The sequence below is a fragment of the Sphaeramia orbicularis genome, chromosome 8, assembly GCF_902148855.1.
Source record: "Sphaeramia orbicularis chromosome 8, fSphaOr1.1, whole genome shotgun sequence".
Classification (NCBI taxonomy): Eukaryota; Metazoa; Chordata; class Actinopteri; order Kurtiformes; family Apogonidae; genus Sphaeramia; species Sphaeramia orbicularis.
This window is the reverse complement of record NC_043964.1, coordinates 6,259,316-6,283,344: the sequence shown is the minus strand read 5'-3', so window position 1 is coordinate 6,283,344 and position 24,029 is coordinate 6,259,316. Positions and strand designations below refer to the sequence as shown.

Sequence of the window (24,029 nt, the reverse complement as noted above, 5' to 3'; positions counted from 1 at the left end):
CGATCCCATCCTGCTCAGATAATCACTAAACCCTCATTATTATTATTATTATAAAGGAACAGGATGCTGCAAAGGGGGCCGCGTCAAAAGCAGAACTGGATTTCGTAGTGGATCAGAATCAACATCATGTGGGTGCTGCGACGTGGGTCCATCACGGAGCTCAATCCTGCAAAGCTCTCGAATAAATCCGACTATTTTTCGATTTAATCGCATAAGAAGTCGGTGTTGTCGGTGCATGTTCGCGGATTGAGCCTGATTAAAGTGTAGAATTCGTATCGCGGCTGTTTGCACGTGTGAGCTGGTTTTGTTTCGCTCCAGTTTCCTGTAAAAACACCCGCTCCGGGTTTTGTTTCCTACCGGGGAGCATATGCGCGTATTCCTACTTCCCAACCGACCTTGAATGTGTCCTCGGATTAATGCTCGCGTGCGATTGGTAGCTCGCGCGGGGCTGCATCGGCGTCCCGGACTGCGATTGGCGGAGGGCGCTGTCTGTCATGTGACCCCCGCCCCCGTCCCGGTTCGGTTGGCCGTGTCCGCTCCCCTTTCTCTCGGCGGTGGGTCGGAGCCGCTGTCCCTGGCCTCGCATGGTCCCCCTTTACATTTTTGTTTATAATTTGATGCCCCTCGTAGATCTCCTCCGTTAGCTCACCTCCGAACGGCCACACGCACCGGTGCCTCCCCCCCATCCCTCCTGCGTTCCCCGTCTGGACTGTGCTACCCCCCCAGCAGCATGGCCGTGGTGAGCGGATCGTCTGGGCCGGTTGCCCGGCTCGAGGGCCGTGAATTCGAATACATGATGAAAAAGCGCTCGGTGACCATCGGCCGGAACTCGTCTCAGGGCTCGGTGGACGTTAGCATGGGCCACTCCAGCTTCATCTCCCGGAGGCACCTGGAGATATTCACCGCCAGCGACGACGGCACCGGCAGCGGGGATTTTTACCTGCGGTGTCTGGGTAAAAACGGGGTGTTTGTAGACGGAGTGTTCCTCCGCCGGGGCGCCCCTCCTCTGCAGCTACCGCGAATGTAAGTAGGAACATGTGGACACTAGCAGCTCCAGTCACCACTGAGCAGCTTCGGGGTTTATTTGGTTAGCTTGTGGACCACGTGTTTTAGCATGTTAGCCGGATCTGCACGTCCTGTCCTGGATGCCATTGTCTTTGTTGACATTTTTGGTTAGCATCGGGGTTAATTAGCCGCCCCGCCGTCACCACATTTGCCTCCTGTCGCGGCCGCATTCCAGCGTCTGTGTCGGGGCTATCTTAGTCCGAAACACCGCGTTAGCTCCCGATACAGGAGCACTATTGTTACAACAGTCTGCGGTCGTTCTCAAAGTCACATGGACAGGTTTTTAGGCCGGCCGTGTTTATCCCGTGATAGTGTAAACATTCACCCGTGTGGTCACTAGTGCAGGGTTAGCTAGCAGTTAGCCGTTAGCCGCTGGAGTTGTGAATGGAGCGAACCCTGAACGTAAACAAACCGAGCCGTCCCCGCCCTGCCGGCTTTCAGGGACCTTTGGCCTCCGTTCAGAACCGAAGCCTAGTCAACAGAACCAGTGCCAGACCAGTCAGATGGTTGATCAGACACAGGGTAGAACCACAAACATTAGACTCAACAGATAAAAGGAAAATATGTACAAATAAAAGTCCAAACCCATGGAGCTGGATCAGTGACAGTGGATGGAAACACTGGGGTTATGTTCACTTAACGACAGATTGGACTGAAAAAGACACTTTTTCTTCAGTGTTCTGTTTCTAATATAATAACATTTGAATTAACTCTGAGCTTTATTAAACATCTACATGATCAGTGAATCAAATATAGGAAAATACATGATTTACACTGAAACATGTAAAATACAGAGGATAATATTATAATAAATCACTTAGAAAAGGATAAATGTGGAGAAAAATTCATTTGGAAGTCAGTTGGAATTGAAGGTGGTTGTAGACACTTGTTTTATGTTCAGTTAGTAATATATTTATTGGAAAATAAGTCACATTTTTCAGTTTTCTCTGCTTTGATAGAATAACCTTTGAATTTACTCTAATTTACGTGGTTAAACAAATACAGGAAAATATGCGTTTTACACTGAAAAGTGAAAAATGTTAGTTTAATAATAAAAACAAATGGTTATAAATCACTTTGGAAAGTTAAAATGAAATTCAAAGGTCAGGAGCACTATTGTTACTACAGTCTGTGGTCGTTCTCAAAGTCACATGGACAGGTTTTTAGGCCAGACGTGTTTATCCCGCGATAGTGTAAACATTCGCCCGTGTGGTCACTAGTGCAGGGTTAGCTAGCAGTTAGCCGTTAGCCGCTGGAGTTGTGAATGGAGCGAACCCTGAACGTAAACAAACCGAGCTGTCCCCGCCCTTCCAGCTCCCAGCCTCAGGGACCTTTGGCCTCCGTTCAGAACCAAACAGGCACTGATCAGCCAACAGAACCGAAGCAGAACCAGTCAGATGGATGATCAGACACAGGGTAGAACCACAAGCACTAGACACAAAGTTAAAGGCAAAATATGAGGAAAAAAGTCCAAACCCATGGGGTTGGATCAGTGACAGTGGATGGAAACCACTGGGTTTATGTTCAGTTAATGACAGATTGGACTGAAAAAGACACTTTTTCTTCAGCTTTCTGTTTATAATATAATCGATCAATCATGAAATTTTATTTATATAGTGCTAAATCATAATAAAAGTTATCTCATGACACTTTACATATAACGTTGAAACCACACTCTGAAACCAATAACATAACATTTGAATAACATTTGAATTTACTCTGAGCTTTAATAAACATCTACATGATCAGTGAATCATGTATAGGAAAATACATGATTTACACTGAAAAATGCAACATACAGACGATAATATTTTAATAAATCACTTAAAACAAGTGTCTACAACCACCTGCAACTCCAACTGACTTCAAAATGAATTCTTCTCCACATTTAACCTTTTTTATGTTCAGTTAGTGATATATTTATTTTAAAAAAGTCACATTTTTCAGTTTTCTCTGCTTTGATAGAATAAGCTTTGAATTAACTCTAATTTACTTAGTTAAATAAACACAGGAAAATGTGTGTTTTGCACTGAAAAGTGAAAATATGAGTTTTTTTAGTAAAATAAATTTCTCTAAATCACTTTGGAAAGGTTAAATGAAGAGAAAAATGCATTCAAACTTCAGGAGCGCAAACATTAGTCCACAGATGAAGGGAATATATGAGGAAAAAAGCCTAAACCCATGGAGTTGGATCAATGACAGTGGATGGTAAAACTGGGTTTATGTTCAGTTAATGAGAGATTTGTCTAAAAAAAGACACTTTCTTTAGTTTTTTGCTTCTAATATAATCAATCTAATTTTATTTATATAGCGCCAAATCATAATAAAAGTTATCTCATGACACTTTACATATTGAGCCGGTCAAAACCAAACTCAAGTCAATAACATAACATTTGAATTTACTCTGAGCTTTAATAATATGATTTACACAGAAAAATGCAAAATACAGACGATAATATTATAATAAATCACTTAGAAAAGGTGAAATGTGGAGAAGAATTCATTTGGAAGTCACTTGGAGTTGAAGGTGGTTGTAGACACTTGTTTTATGTTCAGTTAGTGATACATTTATCTAATAAAAGCTCACATTTTCCAGTTTTCTCTGCAACAGAACCAGTACCAGACCAGTCAGATAGTTGATTAGACACAGGGTGGAATAACTGATGTGGATGGAGAGGGTAGACTGACAAACATTAGAGTCAACAGATAAAGGGAAAATATCAGGGATATGTGGAAAAATGTCAGGCACAAACGCTGTTAAAGCTCCTGCATGTATTTACCATCAAATAACCCCTGTGTTTACACACATGACAGTGACAGATTTTCTTTATTTTGCATTTAATCTCCAATAGAATATACTACAGTTCATTTAAATTAGTGAATAAACAGCTTTATATGCAGCATAGGATCGACTTCTTCTGTTACATCTGGACTCGTACACCTCCTCTGACTGGTCTTCCTTTGTATTTGGTATTTTCGTGCGCATTTTCAGTCAAGCGTCAGCGTTAACATCATTTATTAATGCAGGTTTTTCAGAGTTTCAGAGGCTTATGTGCTTTGTGGATTCCAGTGTTTTCCTGAAGTGTCAGAGACTCAGATGTACAGTAGAAGTATACGGGTAGTTCTTCAGACAGGAAATTTCATGCATTTGGGTAAAAATGTGTAATTAAATGATCGTGTTGGAGTTATTTTTACTATATTTATGTAGAAAACACAACAATTAGCTCAATTAAAATATTTAAAATTGGCAAAACCAACCACAGTGATGCACTTCACTGTTTATTTGACATTAATTTGGATAAAGTAGCAGTAGGAGCTCAACCCGAATCGTATAATTTTGGGTCAAAATAGCTGAAAATAAGATAAATGTATAGGCCTTCAGTTGGAGTATGGACCTAAATACTAAGAAATAACCATAATAAGCATAAAAGTGTCGAACAGGTTGATTTGTTAAATGATGTGGGTTCATATTTAGTGTTTTTCATCCGTTCTGGTACTTCTATTCTTGTCTTTAGAGCGACTTATTTCATGTTTCCATTGACGGTAGCGGCTCAGTTCGGTTCCACTGCAGGTAAACGACAGCCTCAGTGTGACCGGTCACCATAGCAACGCAGCATAAACTATTGTCACATCATCTTCAGTAGCGCTCAGTTGCGACCGTGGAGGAGGATGAAAGTTAAGTCCACATGAATTCCAGGAAAATGAAAATACAGACTTTTTTCTTAGAATTGTTTCATTAAAATAGACACCATTTGTAAAGGTTTTTGGAGATTTTCCGCCATCTTGGTTCAGGATCTGCTTGGTTCTACGGTTCAGTGTCACTGCAGCTCATCTGGAACCTCGGTGAAGGCGACACCACAGATAGAATCTGGTTGGAGCTGGTTATGGGGGGTTTGTGCAGCAGAAACGTCATAAAGCAGAGTGGAAGGCAGCGTCAGGCTTCAGTTACAGTAGTTGGACTGGTTTTCAGCGTATGTGACTGGTTTTCAGCGTATTTAACTGGTTTTAGGCGTATTTAACTGGTTTTAGGCGTATTTGACTTTTTTCAGCGTCTCTAAGTGGCTCCAGTTGTCGTGGTCTTTCTTTTGTTACTCCATTATATCACGTTCACTCTTGGCGTCTAACTTACGCTCATCATTTTCATACAGACCGTTCGTTACCTGAGACACTGAAAACGAAACAATAGACGGTGATATTAGTCACGACACACGAGTGTAACACAAGCAGCAGAAACAAAATATCAGTAAAAACACAGCAGAATGTGGACGTTCAGGTGTTTGAGATGATGATTAATAGGATAAAGACTAACAGTGTCAGATGGAGATCACAGATGCATTATGGGCCTTTTTTTATCCAGCTGAACGTATTCAACACACTTTACACTTCCTGTTATTAAAGGTCAGATTATTTTTCACTATTTGTTTTCAGTCAGAATACAAAAGTTGTTAATTTTTCACATAATTTTTAGAATTCTGATCCATCCACTAAAACCATCCCATAATAAACAGTGTTAAATTCCTACACTAACACCCTTCTACCAATGAGTACAAAATACACACTGACACATTTTAGCACACAGGTGTCAAACCACCAAAGGGTCCAAGTGTGAAAAGCAAAAATTAAACTGAAGATATTAACAGTTATTTGAGTTGAGGTTCCACATTCAGACCAAAATGAGCTGAAGTGGATCAGAACCAGGAAAATAAGAACAGAATAATCTATAAATACTGACAACTCCAAATTCTTCTGTTTTATTGTAAAACAAACAAAAAAGGTAAAATTACATGAAAATGTTTATATTTTCAAACTATCCTTTAATAAAAATGTGATTAGTTAGTGTATAGGGATGCAAATTATCCATGAATCATTAGTTGGTAGACCTTATCAATGGATTAATTGCTAAGTGGCGATTTTCCTGAGAACCTGAATTTCTTTTTCGATAGGGTCTATATTAAATAAAAGCTAAATATTCTTTATATACTTAATGAAATAAGCATGTCATATTCCTTAATGATTGGTTTATCAAACCATTGGATACAGAACAGACAATGACATTTATGGAGTAGAACGAAAGAAATAAGATAAAATAAATGGATCTGAAGAGAGAGGGGCAGTTTAGAAGAAATGGGCATTTATGAGTTTGCATCCATGACATGATGGAGACAGATTTCAGCAGACATAATAATAATTTAATTGAGCAAATTCTTATCAACAATTAATTGATAGTCGATTATTTGTTTACATCCTTATTAGTGTATCTGCCCCACAAAAATAGAACATCTGCCTGATACAGTTAGACGTCCCACATCAGTAGACAGTTTTAAAAACAGGATACAAACGTACCTTTTTTCGACAGCGTTCTGTTGAGTTGTGTGTGTGTGTGTGTGCTTGTGTGAGTCAAAGTGTGTATATACACTGCAAAAATCTAACTAACCAAGTGTATTTTTCTCATTTCTTGTCCAAATATCTCATCACAGTTAAAATCAGACAGAATCACCTAAAGAGGAACTTTTCAGTGAGATATAAGAATTGATTTATAGACAATAGATCTGGAAAATCTAATTTACACTAATCTGACCAAGATAATTTTCACTTGTTCCATTGGCATAACTAATCCAGTTTTTAGGTAGACTATGGGAAAAAAAAGGAGTTTTGTTGTTGTTTTTGCATCAAAAACTGTGGTTTGTTTACATTACAAACCTGGTATTTAAAGGGTTAAATATATGACAGTTATTGAGTATTTGGTGCACAGTTTAGCATTTAACATTTGACCGAGGACAAATAATAATAATGTGTATGAACCAATGGTGGTCTTAATCATTGACATGGGAGGATGAAAAATAAAAACTGTTGTAATCCAATTTTTATGTAGTATTTTTATGTTTTTTGCATCAAAAATGGTTTGTTTACGTTGTATAGTATTTAAAAGGTTAAAAATATGACAGTTGTTGAGTATGTTTGTTTATGGCTCAAGTTTATGAAAATGGAAAAAATAAAAGCTTAAAAACAAACTATGAAAAATCGTCACATTAGTACTCCACGGTGCATATTATGGGCTGTCAGTGATTCGAGGGTTAACGGTGCAGAGGTGGAATCTGGGTTTAGTCCACGCCACCGGTGTTTTAGGTGTTTTAACCACAAACACTCCCGTTAAGTAGGACGTGTTTTTTTTTTTGTTGTTTTTTTTTTGTCTTGTAAAGTTTGGAGCTGCATTGCAGGTTGTAGCCTGCTCCGGTTTGTTGTCGAACCTGTGTAATCGCTGGAGCCTGTTGTGAAATCCACTGCTTTATAAACAAACACTGATCTGTTGTTTCATCTGTGAATCTCTGATGTGGGCTGAATGTTATGTTTGTGTGTGATTTCACGTTTACGTGCTTTGAAAATGTACTACACAGACTTGAAAGTACTACTACACATGATATACACTGAAATAAGTGTGTAAAAAGAGTAAATATGCATAAATAAGTGTGTAAAAATAAGGCATATGCATAAGTAAGTGTGAAAAAATGAGAAATATCCATAAGTAAGTTTGTAAAAATAATAAATAACCATAAATAAGTGTGCAAAAATAAGAAATATGGGTAAATAAGTGTGTAAAAATAATAAATATGCATAAATAAGTGTGCAAAATAAGAAATATGCGTAAATAAGTGTGTAAAAATAATACATACGCATAAATAAATGTGCAAAAATAAGAAGTATACATAAGTGTGTAAAAATAAGAAACATGCATAAATACATATGTCAAAATAAGAACTATGCATAGATAAGTGTGTAAAATTAAGAAATATGCATAAATAGGTGTGAAATGTGCATAAATAAGTGTAAAAATAAGAAATATGCACAAATAAGTGTAAAAATAATAAATATGGATAAATAAGTTTGATTTTAAAGCTTTGATTTCCTTTTATCGCTGAAAAAATCTCCTTTGGTGTAATGAATGAAACCCACAGTTGTACTTGTTATGATCCTCCTGCACTTGAATATTTGGTAAAGGATCCAGGACTAAAACATCCGACCGTAGTGAATGAACCAGAAAAGCCCATCTGCGTTTATCTGCGGCAGTGGGAGGAGTCTTCTTCCCTTCTTCTGCTCGGTCGTTGCTCAACCCTTCGGCCTGAAACCACCTTTTTCAGCCTGTTTTGACTTGATGTCATGTCTGAACCGCGTAAATACTTTAACTCTAAACTATGCTGTGAATCTGCCGTGGGCCTGGTGCATGTACGTCTGTAAAGAACCACACAGAGGCATGATGGAGCAGCGCCAGTGTCAGGTTCTGGTATCGATCCGACCTGATGATAACGAAGAAGAGCTTTTAATCAGCGACGGCGGCGTTTAATACATGTACGTCTGTAAGGAAGAATGACTGGTTACAGTAGTAAAATATTAATAATGTTAGTGTTACCCATAAATAAACCTCTGATTTTCCTGTTTACATGTACGGTGTATCACAGTGGTTTTCAGCCTTGGGGTTGCGACAAGGCCTGTTTGTCGGCAAGAATCTGGCAATACGATACAAATCACAATATTAGGATCACGATATATCATGATACTGTTAAAAAGGCGATTTTTTTGTTTGTTTGTTTCTTTATTTTAGATTATTATTTCCTTGAAGAATTGAATTACACCAGAAATCTGCACAAATACTAAACACATTTTTATTTGGTCAGAACAGGATCTAATGTTATATCCAAAATGTTCCTGTGTTCAAACTGAAATTCTGTTTTACTGACATTACAGTTTCAGATCCTGTTCAAATGTTCATATTCTATAGTTCAGAACAGTATTTTTGTGCGATCCCAACAAAGGAACTAACATTATTTAATAAAAGAGTGTGAAATAATAATAAATAAAGTATAAACAAAAAAGAAAAACAATAAAACAAAAACGAACCTCCACAATATCTGCATTTGAATAAATACCTAAAAATATCGTTACAGTGCGTTTTAATATCGATACAGTGTTGTGAAATGAAATATCACGATATATTGCAGAACCGATACTTTCTTACACCCCTACTCTTAACCAATAAACCATTAATAATAGTAAAAACTAAGTGCAGTGTTGTTAAAATTGTACTTAAAACATTTCCTGTTCATATTTGTTCAGGTTATTTATTTTATGTGAATGTAAACATTTTCATATAGTTTTACTTTTTTTTACACTAAAATAAAGAGAAAAGTGTTTGTATTTGTCATTATTTATTGTTTATTCTGTTCTTTTTTTCCTGGTTCTGATGGTTCTGATCCACCTTAGTTCATATTGGTCTGAATGTAGAACCTGAACTAACATGATCTGAACATCTTTGTTTAATAGTGTTTTTCGTGGCCTCCCATGGGCCTGATCGGAGTGTTTAAGGGTCCAGTTTTGGTGCCTGGGCCGTATGTTGGAGCCCCCGGTCTACACGGAACCTGCTTGGACCATTTCGTTGTGTTGTGTTTTTTTTTTTGTTTGTTTTTTTTTGTGCTTCTGTGTGTTGGTTGTGGGTCTGTTTGTGTGATGGCCTGGTGCCTCGGGGGAACAGGTCGTTGTATTCCAGGGATTCCTCTCCGCTGATGTAACCCCCCCTCCCAGTTGCCCCCCCCCGTCTTCTTGCGGTGCTTCCTGTCTTCTTTTGTTTACCTTCTGTCTCTCACGGCGGCGAAAACCAAGCGAAAGTTTTCTATCATGCGGCCTTTGTGTTGTCGACCGTCGCCATAGCAACAGCGTGTTTGTGTTGTGGAGTTCAGGCCTGAGTGTTAATAAAGAGGTTTCTAAGAGGGGGAGGGACGGGGGGCTCAGTTCAGATGAGCATAAACAGCCTGCAGTGCTTTGAACCTTCAACATCCACTGTTTTAGTCCAGAAGCATTTAGCCCCTCCCACTCACAGACTTTACCGACATTAACCCTCATTAACCTGTAAATACACGTTAAACGTTCACACATTCACAGAGACACACACAAAGGGTTGTTTTCCAGAAAAACAAAATGTGAGAAATGTGTCTTTTCTTATATTTGAAGGCAGATCCAGCCCCCGTCCATCACACAAATATGGTCTGGTTTTCCTTGTAACACAACAGAGAATATAATCAGTAAAGTATTTAGTTCCAAACACACGACAGATCCACAAAAACACAGAAACACCAGGAATGTGTCCAACTGGAGATCAGTGTTTGAGATTTTTTTTTTTTTTTACATTTTCTTCAGTAATTTACTTTATCTGCTGGTGACATCAGTAAAGGATGACAGACTAACATGTTACTAGGGATGTTTATTCCACATATAAATTAGTTTTTGTCCATTTATCCAGTAGGTTTATAAATGTTCCAGTATAAAGTCAATGTATTGTAATGAACAGACAGTAGATCTGGTGGATCAGAGACGTTATGTAGAACTTTGAGCTGACATTATTGAATGAAACTGAAAAATAGCACACAAGAGCAATTACACTATACATAAAAAAAATAAATAAAAAATGTATGAGAAACAGAAGTGGTTAATTAAACGGTAAAAGGTGCAACAATAAACTGTAAAGTCAAATGTAAATGTTTCCAGTTGGATGAAGGTGCATAAATACTGTTAAAGTGGAAATAAGTTTAGGAGTTTAAACATCAGGCAGAATTATTTATGTTTGAATTTTTTCCCATGTGCACCTGAACGCATCACAAACAGAGTACCCTAAACGCAGCATCGATCTGAACTAGGGCTGTAAGAAAATATCGGCTCTGCAATATATCGCAATATTTCCTTTCACAATACTGTATCAATATCAGAAAGTACTGTATCGATATTTTTAGGTATTTATTCAAACGCAGATATTGTGGAGGTTCATTTTAGTTTTTTTGTTTTTCTTTTTTGTTTATATTTTAATTATTATTATTTAACACTGTTTCATTAAATAATGTTAGCTCCTTTGTTGTGATTGAACTAAAATACTGTTCTGATGTTAGTTCTGAACTAATAGAATATGAACATTTGAACAGGATCTGAAACTGTAATGTCTGTAAAACAGAATTTCAGTTTGAACACAGGAACATTTTGTGATATAACATTAGACCCTGTTGTGATCAAATAAAAATGTGTTTAATATTTGTGCAGATTTCTGGTTTATTTCCATTCTTCCAGGAAATCCTGTTTTAAAAAAGAAACAAAACCACTAAAAACTTGCCTTTTTAACAGTATCGTGATATATCGTATCATGATCCTAGTATTGTGACATGTATTGTATCGCCAGATTCTTACCGATACACAGCCCTAATCTGAACCTGGTGTGTTTGTTTTTTTTTCTCCAGGTGCACTTTCAGGTTCCCCAGCACTAACATCAAGATCACGTTCACAGCTTTGTCCAGTGGGAAGAAGGTGAAGCGCGAAGCCCCCGAGTCCCCGGTCAAACCAGTCCAGCCTCAGATCTCCCCCCTCACCATCAACATTCCAGACAACATCGCCCACCTAATGAGCCCCCTGCCGTCGCCCACCGGCACCATCAGGTACTGTCACACCTCCACCCAGTGGGTGGTCCACACCCTCATGGACTGGCCTTTCAGGGGGGTTTAACCCTTAGCCCCCCCACAGGCAGTTCTATACTTTTAAAATGTGGTTTTAATTTAAGTCAATGAGGCATTTATGGACACCAGGGGAATCTATCCTCCGCTCTATTTATTAAATAGAAAATATTAAATTTTTTATGTTTTTTTTTTTTTTTTTTTTTCAAAGTGACTACCAACACAGTACTGTGGCACGAAATATGGGTTTGTCTATGACCACAGAGCCAATCGGCGCCCTCGTTAGAACATGTCTACACTGGTAACTTGTTACAGCCCAAAAGTACCAAGGCAATCAGATAGAAAACAGGTCACACTGAAAAAGAGTGGAGATGTAGCTCAGTTGGTAATGTTCCAGACTGCAACGTGGAAGCCTCGGGTTCAATTTCCAGTCGAAGTGGCTTTTTTTTCTGCAGATTTTCAAACGGTAGGGGGGTGGACTGCACCAAGGGTACCAGTAGGTAAATCCGATATTAATATAAATCAGCCACTGGGACTGGGGTGCTCAATCCTGGTCCTCCAGATCTGCTATCCTGCATGTTTTCGATGTATCCCTCTTCCAACACACCTGATTCAAATGATAAGCCTATCCTCAAGCTCTGCAGAAGACTGATAATGACCGTCAGGTGTGCTGGAAGAGGGAAACATCTAAAACATGCAGGATAGTAGATCTGGAGGACCAGGATTGGACACCTCTGCACTGGGACAACTTTCAGAGAGCAGAATTCAGACCACAGCACTGAACTGACACAGAACTGAGAAGTCACATGACACACTGCTGCATCTAACATGTAGCTCCGCCCACCTTTTCCAGCCTCCAGAGTAAAGAACACCATAAAATAACATATAGAGTATTTACAACAATAATTCCTGTTCTGTACTATAAACTATCACTAATTAGTGTTTTCTTCCATCAGTTGTCACAGTACTGTGGTAGAAAACTGAACAAAAGAATGAACTGAAGTATACTGCATATATGACCACAGTACTGTGGCAACAAGAGGAGAATGAGTAAAAAAAACAAAAACAAAAAAAATAAGAGGATAATGAGCTCATGGAACAGCATCTGTGATTGGCTCTGGTACAAATGCTAACATTTGATTGGCTCTGTGGAAATAGACAAACCCATATTTGGTGCCACTGTACTGTGACAGTAGACATTGCCTTTTTTTTTTTTTTTTTTAAATAAATCATTCAAAATTCAAATAATTAAACTTGCTTTTAAAGGGTTAAACTCCTGAAGATTGTTGAATGTTTGGTAGTTTTGAGCAGAGCTGGAGTTTAAGAGATTTATGGACAAAAAAAAAGTTGTTAAAAAGGGTTAATACATGAAACAACAACAGGATCATCTGTTGAATTATCGTCAATATTCACTATACCAATAAAAAAAAAAACGATAGCATGTAAATGTTAAACTAATTAAAATTTTTAGCATAAACCTAATTAAGTATGTTAATAAGTTAAAATTAGACTAAACCAAACCTTTATTAATCATAATAAATGAGTTAATACAATATAAATTTAACCCTAAATTCTATTTTAGACTTTTTCTACAGTTCATGTTGAGTTCATTTCCTTCATTTTCTTACTATTTTCAGCCTGAATGAGCTTTAAAATTGCATTTTTCTGTTATTTTTGAATGGATTCAGGCCGTTTTCTTCAGTTTTCATCCATATTTTCCAGAAACATTTAGATCCATGAGCTAAAATGTTCCTTCAAACCACTGATTGTTGTGTTTTTACATATTTTTATTGCACCTGATAAAAATAAAAACGCACAACTCGAACCCGGTCCACGTCACCCTCAGTCATGTGTTTTCTTCCATGGTGATGTTTACATGTGATGAAGAAACTATATTTACAACTAAACGTTAATAAAATGATGTCAGATGTCTTAAAGAACCTACAGACGTGTAGGTGAAAGGGTTAAATGAGCGCTGGGGTTTAGTTTTCAACCAGCGAAGATCATTTAGGGTTTATTTATGAGGTTATCTGCAGAAACATTCAGGGTTTTTCCCCAAATGTCTCATAATGCATCAGTGAAAGGTAAAGGCTATGTGAGAACAGTGTCTCCTGTGCCGCCGTCTTTGACCCGTAGGCGTCACATGACCCTGATGCGACCTCTGTTTGAGGATCGGCTTAGGCTTAGTTCACCTCCATCGTCTCCATCTCCCATGATCCTTTGAGGCCCTGACCTTTAGCAGATGGTTCCGACCCTGGTTCCTCTGAAATCGGCCTCGTTTACAGGTTTAGAATCCACCCTGGACACCCTAACCCTAAAACGTAGAGCTGATGTTTGGGGGTTTTTTATGTTTTTTTAATCACGTTAAAGATCTGAACCTGATGTGACTGAAGTATTTTAACAACAACAAAAAAACTGAAATTAAACGAAGCAAAACCAAAACTGAACTGAAAGAGAAACCCTTTATCCATTCATTAAATACATAATCCTTGTGGGGGTTTTTTGTATTGGTTATGATAGTTTTTCACCAGCAGATGGCAGCATGTGACACATCTCAGTTTGTCAAATGGTTCATTTTTAGATGAAATAGAACTATATTGATCAGGAAATTAAGGTTCAGTATCAGCACAACAAAGAATGAACACATTAAAGAAATACAAGAAAATAGAACTATCAAAACAGAAGTGAAAAAACAGGGAATTGCTCATTAGAAAGTACTAGAAGAAATAAAGTAGTGATAATGATAAATATAAATGTTATATATAATATAACCTGCACTGTATGTACATATATTTAATAATAGAAGTTATAATAAAGTGATAATAGTTATCACAGGTGTAGTAATAATATATATGTAAGTAACAGATGTAGTAGTAGTTGTAATAGTAGTAATAATAATAATAATAATAATAATAATAATAATAATGTTAATTAATAGTACTTGACTTTTATACCTTCATTAAAAAACATTAAAATGAACTGAGCCTAATGAATACATAAAGTACATCATGTGTTTTTGATCAAATAAACTAAATTAAACTATAAATCATTTAAACTCTATAAAAGTTTAAATTAAAGGTAAATATTTGTTTTTATAAAAGTTTAAATTAAAGGTGACTGTTTTAATTTAAAAAAAGTCTAAATATTTGTTTTTATATAAGTCTAATTTAAAGCTGAATACTTATGTTTTTATAAAAGTTTAAATTAAAGGTGAACATTTGTTTTTATATAAGTTTTAGTTAAAGCTGACTGTTTTTATAAAAGTCTAAATATGTGCTTTTATAAAAGTTTAAATTAAAAGCGAATATTTGTTTTTATAGAAGTCAAAATTAAAGGTGAATATTTGTTTTCATAAAGTTTAAATTAAAGCTGAATACTTTTGTTTCCGTCCGGTTTTTTGTGTCAGGATTTGACGTCGATACAGGATTAAAACCAGACCAGGTTTAAAACCTTAATCCAGACCTGATGATGTTGTTGTTGTAAATCTGTACTGAGGGTCTCTCCTTCTTTTACCCCCCATCTCTCCAGCGCTGCTAACTCGTGCCCCTCCAGTCCTCGGGGGGCCGGCTCTTCAGGATACAGGATGGGGGGTCGTATGGTCAGCTCTGCCGAACTGCAGCTCATCAACGATAACTCCCAACCTGACAACGACAAAGAGGCCTCTGGAGGGGACAGTCCAAAGGTAAGACCTGGACTCTACTGGACCAGGGTCCACATACACAGTCACACACCTGAGCCCCCCCACCTCCAATGTTTCTAAACTATATGGACATAAATATTGGGACACATCATGTCCCAGGATCTGACATATTAACACCAATATTTCCTTAAAGTTTAATGGAAGGTAGATGGTTTGATGAGGTAGAAAATTATTATTTACAGTCAGAGCAGGAAAAATATTTTACAAATTAAGAGTAAGAACATTTCAAATCAGAGTCACGGATAAAAAAAAATCAGTTTTGAGAGAAATTCAGTCCAAACCATTTCTGAGTCATTTTAGAAACAAAGATAAGAATTTAACCCAAACTAACCAATGAAATTATATTTATCCCATACTATAAAATTATATTCTGACATTAGTCATTATTGTTTGTGTCAAATATTAATGCAAAAGGCCCAGATCAACATGGACTTTGAAGGCATCACCAGACCCAAACATCATCTCAGTCTTTTTATTATTCAAGTGTAAGACATTTACTGACGTCCATGCTTTAATTTCTACAACACACTGCAGTAGGAGTTTCACAGACTACGACTTTTTCCTGTTTCAGTGGTGCATAAATTTGACTATCGTCGCCATAAAGGTGGATTAAAATCATGTGTTTACGTAGAATTGATCCTAGAGGAAGTAAGTAAAGGGAGAAGAGACGAGGGTCAAGTATGGAGCCTTGAGGCACTCCATCAATGTGGAGAAAAATGGCATCCAAACTATCTGAGGCATTTTAGAAACAAAGATAACAATTTAAACCAAACTAACCAATGCACTGATATTTATCCCATAATATTAAACTATATTCTGACATTGCTCATTATTGTGTTGTATCTCAGACTCCAGGGTCAGTTCATCTTGGTTCACCCCATTTAACTGGCATTTTAAAACCTCACCCCCTCCGATTTTTATAGAATTTGGTATATAGGTAATTCATAACCAGAAAAGCCGAAGTTTATTTTTATTTAATTTATTTTTATTATTTATTTATTTTTATTGTTTTATTATTATTATTATTATTATTATTTTTTTTTTTTTTTTTTTTTTTTCAAAAAGAAAGCAACAAAAAAAAAAAGCCAAAATTTCAAATGTCAAAAATGCAAGGTGATTCCACAGCTGGACATGGTCCGTGTATGCTATGTCTGCTATTACTGCTATTACTGTCTGCTTTACTAGGAATCTGGAGGCAGATCTGTATTCTATCCCAATTTGCTCAAATATTAAAAAAAGAAAACCCCTCCAGTTGTTTTATATGTTGCAGTTTACAGACAGGGCTACATTTTTCATACTGGTGCCAAAGAGGTTGGACGTGTCCCACAGTGTCAATTTCATGGTCATATATATAAACATACATATACATATATATAAATCAAAATGTCATTCAACTCAAAAGTACCCAAATTTACAAAATTATGCTAGATTTAGATTCCCTATGGTCTCTCCTTTACAGAAATGCCTTGCTTTTTAGGAGCACACCAGGGGTTGCTGAGTTACAGTAATTTGAAATGAGGCTGACACCGCCTTTTTTCGCAAAAAAGTGGGGAAAAAAATTAAATTGCCCCGTCTCGAAAACCGTTGGTCTGATAAAATTAAAATTTGAAATTTCAGCTTCTCTGGTTATGAACTTCCCATACAACGCATTTTGTCAAAATCAGAGGAGGCGGGGTTTAACTCATTGGGTGAACTGAGATGGACTGACCCCCCCATTAAGAAAAAAAAAACATCTGAACTCAACGTGTCCACAGACTTTTAGACACATATAGTACCTAGGGGTGTAAGAAAATGTCGGTTCTGCAATATATCACAATATTTCCTTTCACAATACTGTATCGGTATTAAAAAGTACTGTCTCAATATTTTTAGGTATTTATTCAAATGCAGATATTGTAGAGGTTCATTTTTGTTTTTTGGGGTTTTTTTGTTTATATTTTTTGTGTTATTTAACACTGTTTCATTAAATAATGTTAGTTCTTTTGTTGGGATCGCACAAAACTAATGTTCTGATGTTAGTTCTGAACTAATAGAATATGAACATTTGAAGAGGATCTTAAACTGTAATGTCTGTAAAACAGAATTTCAGTTTGAACACAGGAACATTTTGTGATTTAGCATTAGATCCTGTTGGGTTCAAATAAAAATGTGTTTAGTTTTTGTGCAGATCCATCCATCCATCCATTCTCTTCCGCTTATCCGGGGCCGGGTCGCGGGGGTAACAGTCTAAGCAGGGATGCCCAGACTTCCCTCTCCCCAGACACCTCCTTCAGCTTTTTGTGCAGATTTCTGGTGTAATTCAATTCTTCCAGGAAATAATATTTTAAAAAAGAAACAAAACCAATAAAAACTTGCCTTTTTAACAGGATTGTGATATATCGTATCGTGATCCGAGTGTTGTGACTTGTTGTATTGTCAGATTCTTGCCGATACACAGCCCTAATAGTACCTGTAGTCAGAGCAGACTCATGGGTAGGGATGGGAATTGAGAACCGGTTCTTTTTGAGAACCCGTTCTCGATTCCCATCCTTACTCATGGGTAAATGTCCATCTGATTGGTCCCATGTGAAGCCTTACTGTGTGTATTTGAAGTGTAATGAATGACTGAAGGTCTGGTTCTGGTCCACAGGACGACTCCAAACCTCCGTACTCCTATGCACAGCTGATCGTCCAGGCCATAACGCTGGCGCCGGACAAACAGCTCACACTAAACGGCATCTACAATCACATCACCAAGAACTACCCCTACTACAGGACGGCCGACAAGGGCTGGCAGGTGAGTCCAGAACGGTCCGGTTAACAGCCGGTAGTCTACCGGTCCGTATTCTGAGAACCGGTCCACATTCTGAGAACTGATCCACATTCTGAGGACCGGTCCACATTCTGAGAACTGATCCACATTCTGAGGACCAGTCCACATTCTGAGAACTGATCCACATTCCGATAACTGGTCCACATTCTGAGAACCGGTCCACATTCCGATAACTAGTCCACATTCTAAGAACCGGTCCACATTCTGAGAACTAGTCCACATTCCGATAACTGGTCCACATTCCGATAACCGGTCCACATTGTGATAACCGGTCCTGTGTTGCAGAACTCCATCCGTCATAACCTGTCTCTGAACCGGTACTTCATCAAAGTGGCCCGGTCGCAGGAGGAACCGGGGAAGGGCTCCTTCTGGAGGATAGACCCGTCCTCCGAGGGGAAGCTCATCGAACAGGCCTTCAGGAAACGAAGGCCCCGGGGCGTCCCCTGCTTCAGGACCCCCCACGGACCCCTGTCCTCCAGGTCTGGTCTATTTCCACTCTACATCAGCTTTAACCCCCTGGTATCCACCCATAGAGGTCCTTTAACCTCCTAAAGCACACAATCTGCACAGCGCTGTTGTAACGTCCAAACTAATTTATAGGTTTTCACTTTTTTTTTTTTTTTTTTTTTTTTTTTTACATAACTTGAGCCATAAACAAAAACACCAAATACTTAATAACTGTCACATTTTAACCCTTTAAATGATATGTTTATAATGTAAACTAATCATATATTTTGACTTAAAAAAAACTGCTTTTTCAACATCACATTAAAAAGTATAAATAACTATGGTCCCAGTACTGTACCTTGTGGAACACCACAGATTACTTATCTAAACTGTGATTCTGTTTTATACTACATCAAAATTTGATTAGGTAATTTTTTATTAGTTCCTTCTGTCATCTGTCAGTCATTAACACCAACATTGGCTCATATTATTATTATTTTTGGTTCAAGATGAAATGTTAAATGTGTCAGTGTGTATTTTGTACTCACTTGGTAGAAGGGGTGTTAGTGTAGGAATTTAACACTGTTTATTACCTCCGCCAAGGAGGTTATGTTTTTGCCAGGGTTTGTTTGTATGTCTGTTTGTTTGTTTGTCTGTCCGTTAGTGTGCAACATAACTCAAAAAGTTATGGACAGATTTGGATGAAATTTTCAGGGTTTGTTGGAAATGGGATAAGGAAGAAATGATTAAATTTTGGTGGTGATCGGGGGTGGGGGGGCCCACGGGGGGGGCCACTGATCAGCCTTGGCGGAGGTCTACGCTCTCCGAGTGCTTCTAGTTATGGGATGGATTTAGTGGATGGATCAGAATTTAAACAATCAGACAAAAATGAGCAACTGTTGAATTTAGACCAAATATATTATTTTTGTTGCTCATTGTCTGTCTTCTTCTTCTTCTTCTTCAGGAGTGCCCCAGCGTCTCCCAACCACTCGGGGGTGCTGTCCGCCCACTCCAGCGGTGTCCAGACCCCAGACAGTTTATCGCGGGAAGGGTCCCCCGTCCCCCTGGAGCTGGAGACGTCCTCAGCCCCACCCCCAGCCTCCGCTGCCGCTGTCCAGCCTAAACTAGCTGTCATCCAGGAAGCACGCTTTGCACAAAACACACCAGGTACGAGCCCTGCCTCCTCAAAACACACCTACTATAAGCCCCGCCTCCTCAAAACACACCTACTATAAGCCCTGCCTCCTCAAAACACACTTGGTGTAAGCCCCTCCTCTTCAAAACACACTTGGTATAAGCCCCTCCTCTTCAAAACACACTTGGTATAAGCCCCTCCTCTTCAAAACACACTTGGTATAAGCCCCGCCTCCACTAAACACACTTTGTATAAGCCCCACCTTCTCAAAACACACCTGCTATAAGCCCTGCCTCCTCAAAATATACCAGGTATAAGCCCCGCCTACTCTAAACACACCTAGTATAAGCCCCACCTCTTCAAAGCACACCTAGGTGTTTTATTACATTATTTAAAAAAGTTAAATCAACACTTTTCTCATAAAATCTGGAGAAAACTAGCACAAAAAATAAAGAAAAATTATTACATTTGTGAAAATAAAATGCAAACTATTCAAGAAATATCTCTGGAGGTAAATAAGGGTTTTTATTATATTTTTCAGGAAGTGAAAACACAAGTGAATTTAATTATTTTTGTTGTTCAGCCTTAAATTGAAGGTTTCCTCATAAAAACATGAAACATCCAGAATAAGCAGTGACTTTATCCAGAAAAAACTTGGACTGTTCATGCAGATCAGCTGACTCTAACCTGACAGACCACTGACCGTCTGACCTGACTGATGGAATATATGTATATGATGGACTATAGAGTCATGGTTCTGGTCCGGTTCTGTCCAGGCTCGCCTGTCAACAACCAGCCGGTCCTCATAGCGGTCCAGCGTCCGTTACCTCAGACCATCAAACCCGTGACCTACACCATGGCGTCGCCCGTCAGTGCCAGCGCCTCGCAGCCCGCCGTGCAGACGGTCCACGTCCTGCAGCAGATCCCCGCCGGGTCCACGGTCCTCGCCCAGCCCACTGCTATCATCAAGAACGAGGCGCAGGAGAACGGAGAGCACGCCGAGGTCAAAGGTCAGGACCCCGTCTAACCCCCCACGGTGGTGGTAAAACCAGTATAAATGATGTTGCTGTTTCCACAGTGATGAGGTTTGCGTCCTGAAGGTTTTATTGACACATGCTTTCATTTCAGTCAAAGTGGAGGCGGTTCCTACCATCACCTCGATAGGCGGCTCCAGTCGCATCATCCAGACCTCCCAGTCGGCCACACCCCTTCAGACCGTTACCATAGTGCAGTCGGCGCCGGTGGGCCAACACCAGCTGCCCATCAAGGCCATCACACAGAACGGAACCCACAGCATCACCACTGCCATCCAGGGCCCCACCAGCGCCGGTGAGGCCCCCAGGGGACGAGGGGGGTGGGGGGGCATGAAACAATAAAACTATTTAACCCCAAAAACACCAAAAGCGTGTAATTCGCACTGCATCGCAATAATGTTGAAGTGTTTTTCACACACTTTGTTTTTAACTTTTGTGTTTTTCATGAACATAAATACCTAATAACTTAATAACCGTCATATTTTTAAGTATTTAAATGCCATGTTTATAATGTAAACAAACCATATTTTTTGAGGCAAAAAAAATGCTTTGTTTTGACGGTAGTGTATTTATTTCTACTTTCAGCCAGTTAGCACAGACATGTCATGTTAATATCCTCCTGAGACCCAGGAAAGTACAAGTTTTGGCTTTTTTACATTAAATAATTGCTTTTCTTGGAAACAGCACAATGCAACAGTTTTTTCAGATGCATTTTTAAAATTTTTATGAAATGTCTTTTGCAGTGGACAACTTTTTTTTTTTTTTTTTTTTTTTTTTTTTTTTTTTTTTTTTTTATACAATAAAGTTGTGAAACTCTTGTCCCCTACAGAGGACATAAATGCATTGCTGGGTCTCATAGGTTTATCATATTAAAAGTAAAACGAACTAAGGTCCCAGTACTGTACCTTGTGGAACACCACAGATTACTCATCTAAACTGTGATTCTGTTTTATTCTACATCAAAATTGTATTATTATTTTTTATTTGTTCCTCCTGTCATCTGTCAGTGATTAACACCAACATTGGTTCACATTATTATTATTTTTGGTTCGAGGTCAAATGTTAAATGTGTCAGTGTGTATTTTGTACTCACTTGGTAGAAGGGTGATAGTGTAGGAATTTAACACTGTTTATTATGGGATAGTTTTAGTGGATGGATCAGAATTTTAAAAATCAGAGAAAATTGAACAACTGTTGAATTCAGACAAAAACAAAATGAAAAATAATATGATCTTTAATAACATGAAGTGTAAAGTGTGGATAATATGCTCACTGAACACCAGAGGGTTAAATTCTCCTCTGTAATGTACTTACAAATAACACAAAACCCAAGAGTCTTAGAGGTAAGTGTAGAAAAAATATCTGAAATGAAATTTTGGAATACGGTAATATTTATGTATGCGTGTATGTTTTTGATTTATGGCCAAAAACTTCACTTATTTTTCACAACTTTTGAATTCTGACCTAAAACAAACTGTGACTAATAATATGACCTTTAATAACATGAAGTTTAATATGAATGATAAGTCACTTAAAGATGAAATGGAAAGAAACATTAATTTGGGAACTGTAATAAAACCACTGGGTCTTTATGGGTTAATAAATATATGTATATAATTTTCGAGTAATGAGCTTTGGGTCATGACCGAAAGGACAAGATCCCAGATACAAGCGGTCGAAATGAGTTTCCTCCGTCGGGTGGCTGGGCGCACCCTTAGGGATAGGGTGAGGAGCTCAGTCACCAGGGAGGAGCTCAGAGTAGAGCCGCTGCTCCTCCTCGTCGAGAGGGGCCAGCTGAGGTGGCTCGGGCATCTGTTTCGGATGCCTCCTGGACGCCTCCCTGGGGAGGTGTTCCGGGCATGTCCCACCGGGGGGAGACCTCGGGGAAGACCCAGGACACGTTGGAGAGACTGTGTCTCTCGGCTGGCCTGGGAACGCCTCGGGATCCCCCCAGAAGAGCTGGAGGAGGAGTCTGGGGAGAGGGAAGTCTGGGCATCCCTGCTTAGACTGTTACCCCCGCGACCCGGCCCCGGATAAGCGGAAGAGAATGGATGAATGAATGAATTTTCGAGTACAATAAAAAGCATAAATAAAAAAAAGAAGATAAAAAAACAAAAATTGTTAAATCTAAAGGCTTTTTTACTGCAAAACTGCACAAATATGGTGACATAAAAGACAGTATAGTAATGAAAGTGTAAAAATAGTGCAAAGAAGAGAACGATGACGTCCTGTTGCTAACCTCCCACTTTGTCTCCTCCCCCAGCTGTGGCGAGCCCCCTCCACCTGCTGGCGGCCCACGCCTCGGCCTCCGCCTCCCTCCCCACCAAACGTCACAACGGCGACCAGCTGGGCGGCGACCAGCCCGACGCCAAACGCATCAAAGCGGAGGAGGAGGCCCCTCCCCCGGCGGCGGCGCCTTCGGACTCGATGGCAGCTAACGACCAAGGCAGCAAGGTCAACTAGTCTGTACGCCCACACACCACAGCCCCACCCACCACCGCCGCCTCCTCCTCCTCCTCCTCCCTTCGCTCCTGTTGTTTCTCTTTTCTTTTCCTTTTTTGTTTTTTGTTTTGTTTTTTTTTGTCCTCCTTCTACCACTGACTCCCGAGGTGCCAAACGGAGAGGATCGTTTTCATTTTCACTTCTGTTCTCGAACCAAATTAAAAAAAACAAAATAAAACGCACACGAAAAAAAAAAAAAAGAAGTCACGTCCGCCCCTTTAAGAACAACCGGGACACGTCTGAGCGAGCCGCCGCCGAAAAACAGGAAGAGGGACTGAAACTCAAACCACGACCACAGGAAGCCTTAACCACACCCCCCTTAAGAGCTGACCTTTGACCTCACGTGGTCCGACGAGATGCAGAGGCCCCGCCCACCTCGGGCAGGACCCGGACGCCACCTTTCTGTCGCATCTACCTCAGAGCAGATCAGAGCCTCCAGACCACACCCCCTTAACCCCGCCCCCTTTCCTCGACGACGGCTCTGGGACGGGACGACGAGAATCTGATGGTTCAAAACAAAAACACAAACACATCACAAAGGGAACAAATCAAACCGGAGCCAATACTTCCTGGACCTCTGGCAGCTACACCCCCACCCCTAGCCCCACCCCCCCGGCCCCGCCCACCACAGAACTGACCTTCCTTCATTGCAGCTGTACGTAGATATGCAGTATTTTGTTGTTCATACGTGGAAAATAGGATTTTCGTTACTTCTCTAGATAATTTAACGAAAGGAAGCGTACAAACGGCAGAGGTCGGACACATTTCCGTAACTAATTTAGATGGGTTTTTTTTTCTCCGTTACCTTTCTCTTTTTTTTTTTTTTTTTTTTTAACGTGAAACAAGTGTTGTA

At 39.2% G+C, this 24,029-nt stretch overlaps 1 protein-coding gene across 1 annotated transcript; it reads left to right on the top strand.

Annotated features, from left to right (window-relative positions):
• Window positions 1–523: 523 nt before the first annotated feature.
• On the top strand, window positions 524–23,695 carry foxk2b (forkhead box K2b). The gene is made up of 9 exons (XM_030140800.1): window positions 524–1,023; window positions 11,337–11,531; window positions 15,075–15,228; window positions 17,876–18,022; window positions 18,344–18,537; window positions 19,470–19,672; window positions 20,417–20,650; window positions 20,769–20,969; window positions 22,938–23,695. The coding sequence occupies exons 1-9, from the start codon at window positions 731–733 to the stop codon at window positions 23,135–23,137; spliced, it is 1,821 nt and encodes a 606-aa protein (XP_029996660.1). The 5' UTR covers window positions 524–730; the 3' UTR covers window positions 23,138–23,695.
• The last annotated feature ends 334 nt before the right edge of the window (window positions 23,696–24,029 follow it).

Bases quoted from the DNA above. Each gene is read 5' to 3' on its own strand.
- foxk2b (XM_030140800.1), top strand. From the start codon at position 731: ATGGCCGTGGTGAGCGGATCGTCTGGGCCGGTTGCCCGGCTCGAGGGC. The intron at 15,229-17,875 runs GTAAGACCTGGA...TCTGGTCCACAG, and splicing joins CTGGAGGGGACAGTCCAAAG to GACGACTCCAAACCTCCGTA. The intron at 19,673-20,416 runs GTACGAGCCCTG...GGTTCTGTCCAG, and splicing joins CTTTGCACAAAACACACCAG to GCTCGCCTGTCAACAACCAG.